Here is a 15,172-nt window from a genome sequence, read left to right as displayed (position 1 = left end):
TTCAGAAGGAGGAGAAGGGAAAGGAGGGTAGGGGAGAATATTTGTGAACGGGTGAAAGAAATGTTCTGTTCACAACTCAGCTGTAATGGCAGAAGATTTCAATGGGAACTAACAAGTTCAAGCAGCTGGACAGCTGCCTTTAGCAAACATTCTAGCTCAACCGGGAGTAGTAACTTAAGGGTTTTGTCCTGTAAAGCTCTTTAATGGTCATAATGAATAAACTCTACCACTATAATACACTTTTAAATCAATTATTACCATTGAGATTATACCGTGGTCTCAAGCACAGTCTACATCCAGAGACATGACCAATGCCACCATCCCCCTACGTGTGCTTTCAAAATGCTCAATAGCATTCCTGCTATTCTTTCAAATTCAAAACCAACTAAACATATTACAAAAGTTCTCGAAAGTACCTAACGTTACTCCAGTCGATACACATGGTAGGGACTTTGGTGCTACAGTGCTCATGGAACTTGTAGCCGCAGGTCTGACACCGAAAGCCATTCAAAAGAAACTTCTGACAGATATCACAGAACGCCAACTTCAAAAAGGTTTTGCGAACCTTTGAATGAGATAACATGAGAATGGTTTAAAAATGGTAAATCTATTAAAGGGTGTGCAAACTGAATTCAAAAGTAAGCCAAAGTACTTACAAAATTGTGAGTAGTTAGGGGGAGGTGGTCCAGAACCTCAACCACCAGCTCTTCACCAATCAACGAGGTAGCATCTGTGGTCCAATCTATACGGTACTTTGGGCTACAGATGGAACAAGGGATATCAAATTTAATTTTTTTTTTAAATTGAGGTGGAACTCCCTCTTTCTCAGATATTTTTCTTCCCTACCCACACACCTTCAGCAGCGGAGTGAGCATGTGCACAGCTGACCTACTCCTAAACCTTCAATAATGTTACCGCAGGTTTCTGTGCTGGGGCCCCAGCTGTTTACACTGTACATTAATGATTTAGACGAGGGGATTAAATGTAGTATCTCCAAATTTGCGGATGACACTAAGTTGGGTGGCAGTGTGAGCTGCGAGGAGGATGCTATGAGGCTGCAGAGTGACTTGGATAGGTTAGGTGAGTGGGCAAATGCATGGCAGATGAAGTATAATGTGGATAAATGTGAGATTATCCACTTTGGTGGTAAAAACAGAGAGACAGACTATTATCTGAATGGTGACAGATTAGGAAAAGGGGAGGTGCAACGGGACCTGGGTGTCATAGTACATCATTCATTGAAGGATGGCATGCAGGTACAGCAGGCGGTTAAGAAAGCAAATGGCATGTTGGCCTTCATAGCGAGGGGATTTGACTACAGGAGCAGGGAGGTGTTACTACAGTTGTACAGGGCCTTGATGAGGTCACACCTAGAGTATTGTGTACAGTTTTGGTTTAGACAGGTTAGATGCAGGAAGAATGTTCCCGATGTTGGGGAAGTCCAGAACCAGAGGTCACAGTCTAAGGATAAGGGGTAAGCCATTTAGGACCGAGATGAGGAGAAACTTCTTCACCCAGAGAGTGGTGAACCTGTGGAATTCTCTACCACAAAGTTGTTGAGGCCAATTCACTAACTATATTCAAAAAGGAGTTAGATGTAGTCCTTACTACTAGGGGATCAAGGGGTATGGCAAGAGAGCAGGAATGGGGTACTGAAGTTGCATGTTCAGCCATGAACTCATTGAATGGCGGTGCAGGCTTGAAGGGTCGAATGGCCTACTCCTGCACCTATTTTCTATGTTTCTATGTAAACCAGCCGCCAGGAGCTGCAGAGATCTCGCTGGCTCTCCCTTCTGCATTTCACTCCTTTTGTTGGAAAATGCTCGCCATCTACAAGTCATGGAGCACTAAATGTACAAACCCACAGCTCACCATTTTGTAGCACTGTGCATTAATGTTCCAACACACTGCACCACCATCTACAATATCAAAAAGAACTACTGAAAGCATTATACCATGGAGCAGAAGGTCGCTGTGGAAAACCTAAATCTTTTGATGTCAAGAATTCTTAAGTCATTTCCATGGTAAAACTTTGAAAATGGATTTTCCATAAGTTTCTGCACTTGGTTGAACACAATTTAAAAGTCTGACTCTCGTATTATACAAGGCTCCCAGGAGGATCCTGGATTATCCCTGTGCCGCAGGGGAAAAACCCAATGGCAACTCTCCAAATAGACAATGAAGGAGTGCAGTCAGGAAGCCCACTCATCGAGGATGAGAACTGGCAACGGTGAACTGGCAACTTCCTTGATATGTCAGGAGAATTGTAAGGCAGGATTTTACCTTTGTGAGCTGTGCTGAATGCGTATCACGAAGCCTCATTGCTTAAATCCATGTTCCCATTAACTCGCACAATTTTAGGGTTACGATTTAAGGATTTATCTACCAATGAAGCAGCAGTACCTACTAAAAGCAACCCTTTCCAAACTTTCAGGCTCACAAAATTGACATAGGACAAACCACCAAAGAAGAAATAAGTACAAATAGGACAGAGCTGCTGGGCTTCAAAGACAGGATTGCCAGGGTTTGGAGGTTGCATGTAGCCCTTTTGTAAGGTATAGAATAGGTATCCAGGAAATTAATCTCTGCTAGCTTTCTGCAAAAATAAATCATTTGCTGATCTCCAGAAAGTCAGTACCAGTGAGTGGTCAATAATCTTGAATATACTATTTATTGTCGGAGGTGTCTCAGTTTTTAATCACAATGCTGGTGGTAAAATTGTGCTTTTTTAAAAATCGGCATTTTAATCATATATTAATTTCTAGCATGCATTTCCATCATGCTTCTTGCTTATAGTCAAGTATGGGCAAATTTCTTGCATCTACTGGCTCATTCACAACTTATTTATTTTAAATGAACAGTAGCAAACAGGAATCACAGCTATGCTTGACGCTATGTTACAATTAATCTTTACTGTTTATTATTTGACCATCTTCTTTAAAGCTTCTGTGCAAGACTGATCTCCCCTGCAGTTCCCATCAGTTGTTCACCACTAAGTCATCATCATAGGCAGTCCCTCGGAATCGAGGAAGACTTGCTTTCAATGTGTGCACACCTCACTTCCAGTAATCTGCCCACGTTATGCTCTTGTGGACTACACAACTTCAAATCCCTGCTCTTAGCCGTTTCAGCCTCCGTTGCTTCCCACTCTACTCCGTGTGTTTATCCCTCATCTGCCGCTCACCCAACACTAGTATTTCACTCTGCCATCCCACTTCAACCTCTGCCATTGTCACTTCCTGCTCCACAATTAATTAAATACACAGCAGATAAATCTGGCAGATGGACGGTTTCTGGTAATACGATGCCAAGTTATGCAAGTAACTAATTTGCACTGAACTGAATTGCAGATTAGTTACAAATCACAACCCTTTAGTACAAAAGTTTAACTTTCTGCATTTTCTCCTAGTTCAAAATCAATGTACACCAGTACAAAATAAATTACTTCAATTCTGAATTAATTTAGCTTTTCCTTGTCAACCTTAAACATCATATGCTCTACTGCCTTCATTACATAATACAATGTGTGTTACATGAATTTGCTCCTTCCATTATGAAACCACATATCCTTCAACTAGCACTAATTGCATACATAAACATACAATCTGTCAAATAGATAACAAGTCACTAACCAGTTTCTTAATTAATATGAGAGATCAACACATCATAGAAAAAATTATCTATTTGTCTATCACTTGATTTAACTTAGAGCAGTGGTTGTTTCTACAAATTATGACATTTAAATATACCCAGGCTCCGGGTTGCAAATACTACTGATATTACAGTAGATTCTTCAGGAACATTATAGAACAGCACAAGTGTCTTTCATTTTTAGCATAATGAAAAATTTTGTTTCTTAGAATCGGCATACAATTGTCCTGTCGAGAGCAGGAAACGGCCAGAACTAGTGTTCCTCAAGGGGAAGCAAGTCAGGAATGAAGAAAATACCTGTACATTATATATAGCACTTTCTGGGCTCAGAATGAGCATAATTGATATTACTGAGAATCCTTCCCCCTTCCCAATCAGTAATTCTCTCCATCCCCCTTCTGCCCGCCCCACCACACCCTCAATAAGGCCCAACCTTCCCATTTAACACAATGCTGCAGGCCCACCAGATTCTCCAATTCCCTCAAAACAGCAAGATGCCCATCAGTTTTCACACAGGCAGCTTGCCAATTAAATTAAAATGAGGCCTCATTATCAAAATGATTCAGGCTTCTTGCCAATAACCAGTCTAAAATAGGGGGCCATATTTTTAGTGGCATGCTACCAGTCAAATACATTCATGGTAGAAATCTACTGCATATGACAGCAAGTAATTGCAATTCATGTCATTTAAAAACACTTCTGTCAACATTTTTTGCAGAATTATTTGATATTAAAGACCTCTATAAAACATGCAGCTTTTTGCCTTACTGTAGTGGAATCCTTTTACATTCATTCCTCAGGCTGGGATCAAGAACTACACAGCTATGTTTATTACAGGAAGAAAAAATTGGAACTGAATATTGGCACCCTTAATATGCTATCAATGTATAATGTAGATTTCATTGTACTATTGAAGAACATAACAAACCAGTCAGCTATTATTCATACAAAAGCAAAATACTGCGGATGCAGGTAATCTGAAATAAAAACCGAAAATGCTAGAAACACTCAGCAGGTCAGGCAGCATCTGTGGAGAGAAAGAGAGTTAACATTTCAGGTCAATAACCTTTCGTCAGAACTGGTCATAGAGTTAACATTTCAGATCGATGACCAGTTCTGACGAAAGGTCATTGACCTGAAATGTTAACTCTATTTCTCTAACCACAGACGCTGCCTAACCTGCTGAATATTTCCAGCATTTGCTGTTTTTACTTCAGCTATTATTCATGGTAACTGAACAGACAAATGTTCTTACCATCCTTGTGGTAGCCATCCTTGTGGCAGCCTGAAGACTGCACAGCAATCTGGCTGAAGACCTCGGACTTTCAGAGCCTTTTTGAGACTGTCCTGTACAGTCATGCCTGGTCGCACACTCACCTGCAGTAGCACATAAAGGACAACAGGTCAGGTATGCAGAGTGCTGCGTTTACATATTAACTTATGCCAGCTATTTTTAAAGAATATTTTTCACTTAAGGTTGATTATGTAATTTGTACTTAACTGTCCTTACTGGAGCAAAAAGTGGGTTGGGGGCAGGGAATCTAATGTCACCAGCCCACAAAATTTGCAACACCCAAATGCTATTGGCCATTTTACCTGCACTTCCCCGTTCAGGGAATTTTGTATTTTAGTTTTTCCTGTTCATCCACACCTTCTAGAATTAGTTACAATTTTGCTTCAGACGTTTCTCCCCACTGCCCCCCCCCCACCAACTTGACAAGTGTTGCGAAGTATTCAAGAGAAACCTAAAGAATATATATATATTTAAATGGACAATAAGATAGTCAGTATATTTTATTCAGTCTGCCGTAAAGAGTCTTACTCATTAATATGGGCGTCGATCTGGGTGTGGCTCACAAAACTAGTTACTGGCCTGGTGCATGAATAGAGCATTCGGAAGCAATTAACTGTTCCGAAAGGATTAAGTACAAGCTCTCATAAATCACCTTCTGCAAATGCATAAAATTTAAATTATTCTTTTATCCACCAATAAGAGTCTGTATAACTCTCTAGCAGCCAGGTCTGGACAGAACTTTCTGAATACCAAATACCATAGCAACATGAATGTACTTGCTTCCATTCTCATTTGAAGCAATACCAAGCATGCAGGACAAGCATACAAAGATTAAACTGTTGTCATAGTGACTATCAGACAGCCCTGTTGCCATTGTCACTGCTTCAATGACAGAATATTTATTGCAGCCAATTACAATCAAAATAACGATTCCTTATTAGGAACTCGTAAGCAGTGCAATGTATGTGTTTACTCATGTTAAATACATTTTTGCTTAGATTAGAGACTTGCCAACTTTCACACTCCTCTATTGACTGACTTTTCAGTTATGTGATTTCTTGCACGCCTGTCGTTGTACCAAAGGTGTGCCTGAACTATAAAGTCTGTCATGAATTTTTATTGCTTTAGCTGTAATTTGCTCAGTTGTTGGAAGCATTGGGTGTCTGGGCAAATCGGGCTGAAAAGGTGTGAAAAAAAACACTACTGAGCAAAAAAAAACGTAATCAATAAACAGTTACAATTATTCTGTAAACAGACACTAGATATAAAATGGTTTAGAAGCTTGATTTCCAGTCACAATTGTGTGAAATTCACTCCAATATGAAGTTGACTGTACTATAGATCATGTGCCACTGGCTACACAAGTGGTCTATGTAACATAATGGCTTGACAGTCATAATCAAAACAGCATTAAAGAATGTTTCTTTGGGGAGTAAAGGGAAAACAGACCAAACAATCTGTTTCTAGCACTACTTCATATCTTGCTCACATCCTAAAAGGGACTCGAAGGCAATTCATAAAAATACCTATTTTTGAACTAAAGAGGAAAGTGTACCCAACAAATCACAATCCACTTGCAATGCATTTTTTCCTCCAAGTAGCTTACTTTATTTTAATTTAGAGCTCTGTTATTATCAATTTTAAATTCAATCCATTCTCCCTCAATGACAATATTGTTTGAAGAAAAATGAAATAATCCCATTGCACCTTGCCAAATCTGTCATTGCCAGGTGTGGGACGTGTTCTGATGTAATCTACCGTCTTGGAAAATTGCTAGACTGCTTCTATACTATGCATGCCAAATGTCAAATAACAAATTTCCACACTTGGGCCAGTAATCAAACTATGACTCTTAGCAAATATAACATGCAACAGAAGCATTACTTTCAAATAATTTTGTCCTCCTAAATTTACCAAATAAATCATTGATATTTAGATTTTCTAGAGGCAAGTTACTCAAACAGTGAACTGGAAGAGCAATTAAAAATTAAACTGAGATTCAGATTAATTTGACCTTTGCTATGCAGTTTTAATGATAGGAACAGTTAAGTGTTTTCAACAGCGTATTTCTGCCACGATGAACCTATATTGACTCAAGTAAATGAAAAAGACAAAGCAATAAAGTCAGTGATGAACAGCTAATCATGAATACATCTACTTACAGTAAAAGGAAATCCAGCACTGTACTGGATTCTGTTAAATGCCTCATTAAAAATGAATCTCTGAATGCTTACTCATTTTCTCTCTTAAAGGTGCGAAGTCATCCTTGTGTGATACTCGAGCTTAGAGAAGAAAAATCTCTTGATGAAGTAATTTTTCCTCCGGGCTGCCTTCAAAGTCATTCAAAGATCAAATAATCAGTGGTACAATTACATTCTACGTTCCACCATTTTTGTTTATGCCCTATTCTTTAATAAGTTGCATGTCCATGAGATGGGATACCTGTTATATATGTAAATCTGTAAATACCTTGTTTAACCACCAGAGGGCTCATCCCCTGGAGTCCCAAGGGATCCCACAATCCCTTGGGAGCACCTGTACATAAGGAGGCCTCACAAGCTGGAGAGGCACTCTGGAGACCTGTAATAAAGGACTACGGTCACACTTTACTTTGAGCTCACAGTATCTGGTCAGACTCTTTATTCAACACATAACAACTGGCGATGAGATACAGATGACGAACCCCACCACAACGATGCAGAAGACAGTGGGCATCCTGGAGAAATTTTCGGAGGGAGATGATTGGGAAACCTTCGTGGAGCGACTCGACCAATACTTCGTGGCCAACGAGCTGGAAGGAGAAGCGAACACTGCCAAACGAAGGGCGATTCTCCTCACCGTTTGCGGGGCATTAACGTATGGCCTCATGAAAAATCTGCTTGCTCCAGCGAAGCCCACAGAGAAGTCATATGATGATTTGTGCACACTGGTCCGGGAGCATCTAAACCCGAAGGAAAGCGTTCTGATGGCGAGGTACCGGTTATACACGTACAAAAGGGCTGAAGGCCAGGAAGTGGCGAGCTATGTCGCCGAGCTAAGGCACCTTGCAGGACATTGTGAATTTGAAGGACATTTGGAGCACATGCTCAGGGACTTCTTTGTACTTGGCATTGGCCATGAAGTAATACTTCGCGAACTTTTGACTGTAGAGACCCCAACCTTGAGTAAAGCCATAATGATAGCCCAGGCGTTCATCGCCACAAGTGACAATACCAAACAAATCTCTCAGCACACGAGTGCTGCTACAAGTACTGTGAACAAAATAATGTTGTTTTCCAATCGTAAAGTACAGGGCAGACCTCACATGCCTGCAGCTGCACGTCCGCAGATGTCTCAGAGTCCACCATCAAGGGTGGTGAATGCAAGGCCATTAACACCTTGTTGGCGCTGCGGGGGTGATCATCGTTTCCATTCATGCCGCTTCAAAGGATACGTTTGCAAGGGCTGTGGAACAATGGGATACCTCCAACGTATGTGCAGGCGAGCCACAAACCCTGCTAATCCTGCAAACCACCATGTTGCAGAGGAGAACAGATCCACGGCGGATCACGACAAACCAGAGCCTCAGACCGAGGTATATGGGGTGCACACATTCACCACAAAGTGTCCCCCATAATGCTGAAGGTTGAATTAAATGGACCCCTGGTCTCAATGGAGCTGGACACGGGCGTGAGCCAGTCCATTATGAGCAAAAAGACTTTCGATAAATTGTGGTGCAGCAAGGCCTCAAGGCCAGTCCTGACTCCCATTCGCACCAAACTGAGAACTTACACAAAGGAACTGATTCCTGTAATCGGCAGTGCTACCGTAAAGGTCTCCCACGATGGAGCGGTGCACAAGTTACCACTCTGAGTGGTACCGGGCGATGGCCCCACGCTGCTCGGCAGGAGCTGGCTGGGGAAGATACGCTGGAACGGGGACGACGTCCGAGCGCTCTCATTCGTCGACGACACTTCGTGTGCCCAAGTCCTAAATAAGTTCCCCTCGCAGTTCGAACCAGGCATCGGGAAGTTCCAAGGAGCAAAAGTGCAGATCCACCTGATTCCGGGGGCGCGACCCATCCATCACAAGGCGAGAGCAGTACCATACATGATGAGCGAGAGGGTGGAGATCGAGCTGGACCGGCTGCAACAAGAGGGCATCATTTTGCTGATCGAATTCAATGAGTGGGCCAGTCCGATTGTTCCAGTCCTCAAGGAAGACAGCACCGTCAGAATCTGTGGTGATTACAAAGTAACTATCAATCGTTTCTCACTGCAGGATCAATACCCACTACCAAAGGCAGATGACCTATTTGTGACGCTGGCGGGAGGAAAAATGTTCATGAAGCTGGATTTGACCTCGGCCTACATGACGCGTGAGCTGGAGGAATCACCGAAAGGCCTCACCTGCATCAACACGCAAAAAGGTCTCTTAATTTACAACAGATGCCCGTTTGGGATTCGATCAGCCGCGGCGATATTCCAGAGAAACATGGGAAGCTTACTGAAGTTGGTCCCGCACACCGTGGTCTTCCAGAACAACATCTTGGTTACAGGTCGGGGCACCGTCGAGCATCTGCAGAACCTGGAGGAGGTTCTTAGTCGGCTTAATCGTGTGGGGCTCAGGTTAAAACGCTCGAAGTGCGTTTTCCTGGCGCCTGAAGTGGAGTTCCTGGGGAGAAGAATCGCGGCGGATGGCACTGATTCGAAGACGGAGGCAATCGGGAACGCACCAAGACCACAGAAGGTGACGGAGCTGCGGTCATTTCTAGGACTCCTGAACTACTTTGGTAACTTCTTACCGGATCTCAGCACACTGTTATAGCCAGTACATGCTTTACTGCGTAAAGACGACGAATGGGTATGGGATAAAAGCCAAGAAAATGCCATTGTAAAAGCTAGAAAACTGTTATGCTCAAACAAATTGCTTGTATTGTATGATCCATGTAAGCATTTGGTACTAGCATGTGACGCGTCGTCTTCTGGTGTCGGTTGTGTATTGCAACAAGCTAATAAATCTGGGAAATTACAACCGATTGCTTATGCATCCAGAAGACTGTCGAAGGCTGAGAGGGCCTACAGCATGATCGAAAAAGAAGCGTTAGCGTGTGTTTACGGGGTAAAGAAAATGCATCAATATCTGTTTGGGCTCAAATTTGAATTGGAAACCGAGCATAAGCCGCTTATATCCCTTTTTTCTGACAGTAAGGGGATAAATACCAATGCATCGGCCCGCATCCAGAGATGGGCGCTCACGTTGTCTGCATACAACTACGCCATCCGCCACAGGCCAGGCATAGAAAACTGTGCCGATGCTCTCAGTAGGCTGCCATTGCCCACCACAGGGGTGGAGATGGCACAGCCCGCAGATTTAGTTATGGTAATGAAAGCATTCGAGAGTGAGCAATCACCTGTTACCGCCCAAGCCAGGACCCCTTACTGTCCTTAGTAAAAAACTGTGTGCTCCACGGGAGTTGGTCCAATGTCCCATTAGAAATGCAGGAAGAAATAAAGCCGTACCAGCGGCGCAAAGATGAAATGTCTATACAGGCTGTCTGCCTTCTGTGGGGTAATCAGGTCGTGGTGCCCAAAAAGGGCAGGGACACTTTCATTAGTGACCTCCACAGTACCCACCCAGGCATCGTAATGATGAAAGCGATAGCCAGATCCCACGTGTGGTGGCCCGGTATCGATGCAGACTTAAGAGTCCTGCATGCACAAATGTAATACATGTTCCCAGTTAAGCAATGCACCCAGGGAGGTGCCATTAAGTTTATGGTCTTGGCCCTCCAAACCATGATCTAGGGTCCATGTCGATTATGCAGGCCTGTTCTTGGGAAAAATGTTCCTAGTGGTTGTAGATGCGTACTCCAAATGGATTGAGTGCGATATAATGTCGGCAAGCACGTCAGATGCCACCACTGAAAGCCTGCGAGCCATGTTTGCCACGCACGGCCTGCCTGATGTCCTTGTGAGTGACAATGGGCAGTGCTTCACCAGTGCTGAGTTCAAAGAGTTCATGACCCGTAATGGGATCAAACATGTCACATCTGCCCCGTTTAAACCAGCATCTAATGGTCAGGCAGAGAGTGCAAACAATCAAGCGGAGCTTGAAAAGGGTAACTGAAGGCTCACTGCAGAGTCGCCTATCCCGAGTCCTGCTTAGTTACCGCATGGGACCCCACTCGCTCACTGGGATCCCCCCCCCCCCCCCCCGCTGAACTGCTCATGAAAAGGACACTTAAGACAAGACTCTCGTTAGTCCACCCTGATCTATACGAACAGGTAGAGAGCAGGCGGCTTCAACAGAATACATATCATGATCGCGCAAATGTCACGCGAAATTGAGATTAATGATCCTGTATTTTTGTTGAACTATGGACAAGGTCCCAAGTGGCTTCCCGGCACTGTCTTGGCCAAAGAGGGGAGTAGGGTGTTTCTGGTCAAACTTTCAAATGGACTCACCTACCGGAAACACTTGGATCAAACCAAACTCAGATTCACAGAGTATCCAGAGCAATCCACAATAGACTCTATCTTTTTTGACCCTCCAACACACACACACACACACACGTGGCAACCGACCCAGCGGTTGACCTACCGGAAACACTTGGATCAAACCAAACTCAGATTCACAGAGTATCCTGAGCAATCCACAATAGACTCTACCTTTTTTGACCCTCCAACACACACACACACGTGGCAACCGACCCAGCGGTTGACCACGAAGCAGAACCCATCACCCGCAGCAGCCCGGCAGGACTCATCACGCCAGGCTGCACAGCAGCCCAGCGAGGGCCCAACAAACGACTCACCAAAACCAGCATTTGCACCGAGACAATCAACCAGGGAAAGGAAGGCCCCAGATATCGACTCACATTGTAAATAGTTACACTATTGACTTTGGGGGGGGGGGGGGGCGGGGGGGCGGAGTGTCGTTATATATGTAAACACCTTGTTTAACCACCAGAGGGCTCATCCCTGGAGTCCCAAGGGATCCCACAATCCCTTGGGAGCACCTGTGCATAAGGAGGACTCACAGGCTGAAGAGGCACTGTGGAGACCTGTAATAAAGGACTAAAGTCACAGTTTACTTTGAGCTCACAGTATCTGGTCAGACTCTTTATTCAATACAGAACAATACCCATCTACCGGTCCTGAGTTCAACCTTCATACTAAATCTAGTACCACTCTGGCCACGAGCCAAGTAGTCAGCAGCTTGAGCTACGCATTCACATTTTAATTTTCCAAGACAAGTACTAAATGAAAGCATTTGTGTAACACTATCCAATCCTCATCTTCCCAGCACTGCGAGATCATATTACTTTGCGGATACTTTGATGAAAAGGTACTACAGAAGTTGCACCACATACAAAATAAAAAAGTTACTTAAAAACAATTACCTCTTTACAGAAAACCTAAAATTCAAAAGGAAGCAAAACTTTTCATGTTATTTGGCTTTGCAGTAATGGAACATAAATTTACCACTGTACGCTGCTTGTTTGGCAAGTAAACTCGAATAGTGCCCCCTGCTTTGTAAGCATCTGCCAATTTCCCATCCTCAGATTCCCGACGATATGCAAAGTGATGGGCAAAGGTGGGGGAAACAGATGTAGAAACATCATGGAAAACATCTTGTGGACTGAAACCATTACTGATGGACTTCCAGAATCCCAGATTATACTCCATTTTGATCAGACAGGGAGGAGATCTGCAAGCAAAGCAAACACAAATTAAACACAGAGTGATTCTCTGATTCTATACAGGCTTGCCTCAGTATTCAACATTCATCAAACATCTGAACACACCCACAACAATGAGGTTTGACATAGTGATGCAACAAAGAACTAGAGCCTGCGAGCTTCAATTGTTCCAGTTGGCTTTAGAGCAAGAATGACTGTTTTGAAGTCCTGATTCCAAATTCTGCCAACCCACAGATATTGATTTTCCAGATTCTTCTGAAAATGGCTCCCCCAACTTACTAAAGCCTCACAGCCTACAATCACAAAATGGGAGTCAAACTGCAGGCACTGCAGTACTCCAGAACTAGTTCGAGGCTGCGAAATACATGTCAGTTTTAAATTCTGCTTGCTCAGTGCCTTTGGCAACTAGTGAACCCTTTGATCTAGCTGGCACCAAGCTACATATAGCATAGAAATGAAAACAAATCTTTAAAAAAACCAAAGCAAATCAACCACAACATTCACAGCAAGCATCATGAAAGTTTACAGAAAACTGCAGAGATTTTGAACTACAGTGTGGTTGCTGCTGCAGTATTCATTGACCTTGATCAGACATAGCGTGCTGTTCTCAATCAAGTTCTTTTAGCAGATTACGATGATTCGAGGCAATGTACTGAATTCACTCAACAGAATTTTTTTCTTAAAAATAGTAAAACACGCACACTAACCACTGCATATTGTACCAGCTCTCCCCTACCTGTAACCATAAACTACCTAACAGATGAAGATTAGATCACGGACATCAGTATACAGTTTGGTTCAATGCCAGCCATTATGTTGAAGGAAATTATCCATCTCAATGTCAGAAGCTACATTGCTTTGCTTTAATGCAAAGGCAATTCTTGTCATACAGCCAGCATGTCCATGGAAGTACCTTATACAAGAGTGCCACAAGATGTACTGCAAGATTTCTCTGAATAACATTACAGTGAAACATTTTCTTGACAGGCAGTGCTACTTAAACAATTCATTTCAGCTCTTTGATGGCTTAGTTTTCAGTGTAGAACTAAGGCACAAAAAGCATGGAAGGTCCCAAATCCAATTCCCATTCTATGCTGAATTAGCTGATCACTTCCGGAGTCTGTGGTGGAGGTCCTACAATATTCCTCAACATTCCTGGGTTAGGAAGGGGGCGGAGGGAATCAGTCCCCTCCTAGTCACAATCCACTATTGGAAAATGTATAATTGTGGACACTGGTTAAGGACAGTATCAGACTGTGGCGCTCCTCACAGTGGAACACCTCACGGATGAAGAATGGTCACTTGGGTGAGAAACCATTAGCTGCTCGGTACTTGTGGTTCTGTACCCATTGGGAGACAACATCTTATAACAGGATTTAAAAAAATATAAACTTTACACTGTTAGCTGAGCTGTGCCAGGCAAGAAAAAATATTTGCCCCCAATTCCTTTGTACTCGACAAGAGAAAAGCTACCAGGCTCCCACCCCTGATTGCATAGGGATCCCTAGCGAGAGTGTGCACATGTTGACAGGATTGGGCTAAGTTGTGATAGCTTCCACAATAAAATAGCCCACATGAGAACAGTACCCAAGACCCAATCTCCAGTCGTCTTGGTTAACCCTTGCCGCTGGATCAAGACCTAGCTCTGTCAAGCCCGTGTGCAATGGCCACCCTACGTTAAAAGAATCCACACACGGGCATCTTCCACCCTTCAATATGTGGTTCGGGACCTGCAATATTAGGTCCCTCATTGAAACACCTGTGAACTCATCCCTTTTTGGTATGGAAACGGGTCATCCTCGATACGAGGGACTGCCTAATACTAATACCCAAGACACAACACTAGTATACAGTATTCAATGATCCAAGCACATACTTATCCTCCCTGAGTAACATCATTAACCCTAAAGCATCAGTCAAAGCACTTATCACAATAATCACTATCTTGACATTCTGGTTTATTTCGCGAGGGCAGCAGTGAGCTCAGAAACAGGTGTTTGTTTACAGGGATTTGTACAACATTGACTTGATTTCGATGGCAGCAGGACATCAAAAAAAGTTTATTTTTGGCTCCAGATCAAGCAGACTGAAAGAATGTGAAAGCGGCTTCAACCTGGTCCACAACTCCATGCTTACATTCAAGTTAAAATGACAGGGATAAGCAATAAATGCTGGCCTTGCCAGTGATGCGCACGTCCTGTGAATGAACAAATAAAAATAAGTTTATTTTTTCTCTCTTTGATGCTTGATCACTACAGAATCAATTGCGATTTAAAGCCCAGTTTACCCATAGAAACACAGGAACAATAGGCCAATCAAACCCTGAAGCATGTTCCACCATTCAATGAGATCATGGCTGTTCTGTGCCTGTACTCCATTTATGGACCTTTTCTTCATATCCCTTGATATCCTTAGCGAACAAAAACCTATTGATCTGGAAGATTTTAATTTACCCACTATCCACAGTCTTTCAGGGGGAGAGTTACAGATTTTTATTACCCTTTGTGTGTGAAAAAGTGCTTCTTGATTTCACTCCTAAATGG

General features: G+C 43.1%; 1 protein-coding gene across 3 annotated transcripts in view; it reads right to left on the bottom strand.

Annotated features, from left to right (window-relative positions):
• LOC139277208 (RAF proto-oncogene serine/threonine-protein kinase-like) overlaps positions 1-15,172 on the bottom strand; it is a 71,868-nt gene that overhangs the window by 42,383 nt on the left and 14,313 nt on the right. For all 3 annotated transcript variants that reach the window (XM_070895356.1, XM_070895358.1, XM_070895357.1), the window contains exons 2-5: positions 12,412-12,637; positions 4,907-5,028; positions 657-759; positions 417-565 (exon numbers count right to left, since the gene is read on the bottom strand). In XM_070895356.1, coding sequence (XP_070751457.1) covers positions 417-565; positions 657-759; positions 4,907-5,028; positions 12,412-12,615 — 578 coding nt within the window. In that variant the 5' untranslated portion in view covers positions 12,616-12,637. The remainder of the gene's footprint in view (positions 1-416; positions 566-656; positions 760-4,906; positions 5,029-12,411; positions 12,638-15,172) is intronic.

Source organism: Pristiophorus japonicus, chromosome 12 (genome assembly GCF_044704955.1).
Source record: "Pristiophorus japonicus isolate sPriJap1 chromosome 12, sPriJap1.hap1, whole genome shotgun sequence".
In the NCBI taxonomy this organism is placed as follows: domain Eukaryota; kingdom Metazoa; phylum Chordata; class Chondrichthyes; family Pristiophoridae; genus Pristiophorus; species Pristiophorus japonicus.
This window is presented reverse-complemented; position numbering and strand designations above follow the sequence as displayed.